The following is a 5,325-nucleotide window of genomic DNA, read 5'->3' as shown; positions in this document are numbered from 1 at the left end:
GACAAGGTTGGGTCGGACGTCTTCCGGCTTGACCTCATATATGAGCGGACAATGGCATTCTCATGTAAAGCGCCCTGCCTCCAATCACATCCCTGTCTTACTTCCCATCTCCTAGCTGAACATCCCTTTAACTCAGGGATTCGCAGGATGACGTTATTTCTAATCGTCCCAAGCTGTGTGTCCCCGCCGGCGCCCCGTAGCTCAACACGTGATCGAAGAGCCCGGAAGGGGGTTGGGCACGATTTCCGGAGAGCCGGCAGACTGCGTGCGCTGCCCGGGAGCACAGGGAGACGCGGCTTGTAACCGACTAAGTGAAGTCAAGATGTTCCGCATGGAGGGCTTCGGGCCGAAATTAGACCCGGAGGAACTCAAGCGCAAGATGCGCGAGGATGTGCTCAGCTCGGTCCGCAAGTTTCTCCTCTACGTGGCCCTGCTACGGCTCAGTAAGTGACCTCTCCCACCTGGGCGGGGGAGCGGCGCGGCGCGGCGGGGGCGTCGGAGGGCGACCTTGATCTTGGCGCTTGGCAGGGGGCTCACCCCCGGAGAAGAGTGCTGCACCTCTCCCACCCCTGCTCTTCCATCTACTTAATTCTAATCCTTGCCACCTGTGGCTCTGAAAGACCCACAGGTTTATTTATGAAATGCTCTTTCCCCTCGCTTTTTTTGCCAGTGAGAAATAAATTGCCTTCCTCAAAGACACATAGGTCAGGGTTCAAGTTCAAAGTTCTTCCCACAACCCCACAGTTTAGATGGCACGGTCTGCTTCAAGTCCTTTCATTTCTAGGGTCCGTGTACTTATCTTGTATTAATATTGAGTAGAATTCCGATTTGAGGAGTCAGGAAGACCTGACTTCAAATCCTGCCCCAGTTACTACTCTCTGTGTGACTGTCCTCACTTGTGAAATAGACATAATATTAGCAAGCTGGTTAAAACTTCTCAGTTCTCTCACATCTATAAAATGGAAGTTAAATACAGTAATTGCAAATCATTTAACTTCTGTCCCAGTTTCTTTATCTGCACAATGGAGGTATTACACTAATAGCACCTCTGTTAGGATATTGTTATTAGGATAAAATGAAATCGACATGTAGAGCACTAATTATAAGGGCTACTTATTATAATTTCAATACAATTGGTTTCCTTTGTAATCTTGTGTTTTGGCTTATGCATTTAAAGTCATTCAGACGTCTTTAGATTTCACCAGTGGTTCATGACTCAAAAAGAGTTAAGAAACTCTTGGCCCAGGTAAACACTGTTATGTGTCAGAGGCAGGTTTTAGTACTGCTGCAGTCTGGCCTGTGGTAGGAAGTCTGTCCATTACACTAAGCTGCTGCTTTGTGAGCATGATCACTCTTGGAATCCCCAGAAGAGACTCTTGGGGCCTCCAGATCAGGTAAGTAGGGCATGAACAAAAGTCTTACCTGGCCCTTGTTTCTGTAGTTTGCTAGGACAAAGCCTGGCCCTTTTTTTCTTTTTCTTGTGTAATATATCCGCTCATTCCATCCTCATAACAGTCTAGTAAAGAAAGTGGGCCAGGGATTATTATCTCCATATCACAGATGGTTTATTGAGGAAATTGAGGACTAGAAAGTGATAAGTTTAAAGTCATCCAACTAGTTAGTAGTAGAGCTGAGACTAGAATCCAGATCCATCTTCTCTTCATCTGTGTATCATAGATACAACTGGAAAAGAAAATTTTGTTGGTTAAAATGAAATACTTGTTGGAAATCAGAAGTAGTTCTTCTGACTTTACTGTTTCTGACATCTCTTTCCATATTTCCATTACTATAACAAAATTTAGGCCCTGAGTACCTCTTATCTTACCAACATAATCTTTATAACTCACAAATGTGATCATGTCCCACTTCCTTGCTTCAAAAGCTTCTGTGGCTGCCCACTGATTATCACATAAAAGCCAAATTCCTTAGTCTTTTATTGAGTTCTCCACAAAATCTCTCTCTAAAGTACAATGCTAATTTTATCTCATACTGTTTCTTCTCTTGTACTCTGTGATCCAAACTACTACTTACTGTCCATCTTCATTCCTTATCTGCTAGCTCCTTCCAGGCTGCCTACATGTCAGGGTATCCCTCCCCCCAACTTCCATATTCTGGAAAACAAAAGTAAGGCATTACTATCCCCTCAAGTGATTGTCTTGTATCTCCCCCCTTTTAAAACCAAACTCAGAAAAAGCTATCTATACACTTTGCCTCTTCTTCCTCTCCTTACACACATCTTGACTCTTTGTAGTCTGGCCTCCAACCTTTAGACTCAATTGAAACTGTCCTCTCCAAAGTTGTTGATTTGAATCCTCAGATTCTCAGTATGAAATCTCAGTCCTATCCTTCTTCATCTCTGTGCCACATTTTATATTAAACAAACAACTCTTCTTGGATATTCTTTTCACTCTGGGTTTTCAGGACACAAATCTCGTTTCTCCTTCTAACATATCTGACTTTTTTCTTAGTTTCTTTTCCTGATTCAGTAGTTGTGTCTCAAGACTCAGTTCTAGACTCTCGTCTCTCTACATTTTCGTAGTAACCTCAACAATTTTTGTGGATTTAAAATTATTATCTCCATTCAGATAGTTCCCTGAAGTTTTGTTTATGTTATTGTTATGTATAATCCTAGTTAATCTCCAGCTGTTAGATATTTCAGAATAAATAGGTATTTCAAAGAACTCTGTCTAGAATTAGACATTCCCAAACACACCTTCTAAATTGCTCTATTTCTGTAGAGTCCCACCATTCTTCAGTAATCCAAGTTCACATTCTTGACTCCTAGTCCTTAATTATATTTTCAGTTGCTAAATCTTGTAATTTTGAGGTTCATAACAGCTCTTCATTTTTCCTCTTCTCTCCAATCACATAACCACCATTTGAGTTCAGACCTAAGCTTATCATCTCCTGCCTAGATAACTGAATTAGTGTCTTAATTGGTCTTCCATCTCATAATTACCCCATTAACAATACATCCTATATAGAATGCCAAGATGATTTTCTTAACCATATAACTTTTCCTACTAAATAAACTCCAGTGGCCTCTTCTTACTCAAAGAATCAAATGTAAATTTCCCTGGTAGGCATTGACAGTCCTTCAGAATTGAGTTTATGATGTATTACTCTCCTTTTGTGCAGTGCAGCCAATCTGATCTCTCTGTTCCTTCCACTACATCACTTATCTCTTTTCCTTTGCATTGTCTGTATTGTCCATCGTCATTCCTACTTCCTAAAATTTCTAGTTTCCTTCAAAGTCTGCCTCAAATACTACTTTCTACATTAAACCTTCCCTGAGCCCCGCTTCTACAGCCTCCTCTTGTTCCCCATTTATTTTGTATATACCTGTAAATCCAAGTGCTATCTCTTTTGATTGAATATAGGTGCCTCAGGGCAGAGACCATTTCCTCCTTGGAACCTAGCCCCTAGTATGGAGTAGTTCATAGATGTCACTCAAATAAGTGCTTGCTTATAATAGCTAACATTTACCTTACAATGTGCCTAGCACTGTAATAGCACTTCACAATTATTATGTCATTTGATCCTCAAAAGAACCTGGAGAGGTGAGTGCTGGTATTATTCCAATTTTACAGATGAGGAAACTGAGGCAAACAGATTAAGTGACTTACCCAGCTAGGAAGTGTCTCAGACTGGTTTTGAACTCAGTTCTTCCTGACTTTGGGTCTTCCACTCTTATCTACTATGTCACCTACCTCTCCCAGCTGATACATTATTAACTCATAAAAGTATATAGAGTGAGAAAATCTTGACCTTTTTGCTATCTTTGCCTATTTTGACCAATAGACATCATTTTTAACTTAAATTTAATATATTAAAAAATGTTTTTAATTATTAGCATATGATACATTTGACACAATTGAATTTTTAATCAACACATGAAAAAAATGGTTCTGTTAGCTCTTTTGCCTAGAGTTCTTTTTCAGACAAAGATTTATTGACATTTCTTTACGTAGAGTTTTGGAATGTTAGTAAAAAATGCCACATGTATGAACCTGGTCTACTTGTCATGACATTTTACTCACAAAACACTCAAAATAAATAACTGAATCAGGTGAAGGAACTTGTAATCTAAATAGCTAATTTTTTGCTTTTGCTTTCCCTCTCTCCCCTAGCACCCTATATTTTAAAGAAGTTGGACAGCATATGAAGATCATGGTAGAAGAGAGAGCATGTGAGAGCATGAACTTCAGACTGTGATTATGATTTCTCTTCCCATTTGCTAATAAACAGGCACAAAAAGACATCAGAGACTTCTGGTACTGAATAGATATGAAAACTCCACTTACTGATGCTAACAACTGAAAGAAAGCATGAAGTTTTTTTTCTTTGACATTGTTTAAGAAATGTTCAGCAGACTTTGGTCTCAAACTGCTGTGTCGGCATCATACAACCTTCATAAATTTTGGTTCAGTTGTAAATAATTTTATCAAACTACGTTTTATAGTGAGTATTCATTGTAAGGGAGCTACCTCTGAAATTATCTCATTTCTGTTCAACCTCCTGCCTCTATGAGGATTATGCATTGTGAAAGATTTTCTTGTGATTACTTTTGTTGGAATCAATACCTTATGATAATTAGCACAGTACTGGTCTTTTTTAAAAATAAATGTGCCGTTTTTTAAAAGTAGTAGATTTGATTTAAATTTTCCCTTTTTTTTTCCTTTACTTCAGTGTGTGATAAAACTTAAAACTGTTGTTCATCGTGTCAGAATTACACCCTTGTTAATTTGCCAGTCCTGAAAAATACAATTTCAGTTTGTGTCATTGCTTTAACTTTTGAACAACCAGTATGAAAGATAACTTACTGATAAAAAAACAGCAGCTACTACCTAACAAAGGAGGAACATAATTCGTCCTGAAACAGATGATTAGGTGGTGATCTAGTTTTTATGTTGAAAGTTTATATGGCAGTTGCCTGTCTTTATTAGTAACTCATGGCTTATCATCTCAGCTCTGAACTGAGGCAGGTGAGGTTGAATCTCAAGAACTCAGTTCTACATTTACTAAGTGCCTATTATAGACCAGGCACTCTGCAAAAAAACAATCCCTGCTCTCAAGGAACTCAAAGTGGGAAAGTAAGGAGATCAGAGATACAATAGGCAAACAACTATGTACTTGATAAATTAGTGATAGTCCCTGGAGGAAAGTGTTAAAATTAGGGCTATGATTTCTCATCTATTTCCTTCAGGTTTACTTGTTCCTCTGATGCTGTTATTACTTACTTTTAGTCTGTAGTCTCCAAAGTTTCCAGGGTTTACTTCCATTTGCATTCTCAACCAGGTAATCAATTCAATAAGACTACTAAGG

The 5,325-nt window shown here is 39.0% G+C and overlaps 1 protein-coding gene across 1 annotated transcript; it reads left to right on the top strand.

Moving 5' to 3' along the window:
* The first annotated feature begins 223 nt into the window (after nt 1-223).
* TOMM5 (translocase of outer mitochondrial membrane 5) lies at nt 224-4,643 on the top strand. The gene is made up of 2 exons (XM_074281789.1): nt 224-443; nt 4,131-4,643. The coding sequence occupies exons 1-2, from the start codon at nt 323-325 to the stop codon at nt 4,163-4,165; spliced, it is 156 nt and encodes a 51-aa protein (XP_074137890.1). The 5' UTR covers nt 224-322; the 3' UTR covers nt 4,166-4,643.
* Nucleotides 4,644-5,325: the final 682 nt, after the last annotated feature.

Source organism: Sminthopsis crassicaudata, chromosome 1 (genome assembly GCF_048593235.1).
Source record: "Sminthopsis crassicaudata isolate SCR6 chromosome 1, ASM4859323v1, whole genome shotgun sequence".
Lineage (NCBI taxonomy): Eukaryota > Metazoa > Chordata > Mammalia > Dasyuromorphia > Dasyuridae > Sminthopsis > Sminthopsis crassicaudata.
Note: the sequence above shows the minus strand (reverse complement) of the source record. Positions and strands in the feature narration are given on the sequence as shown.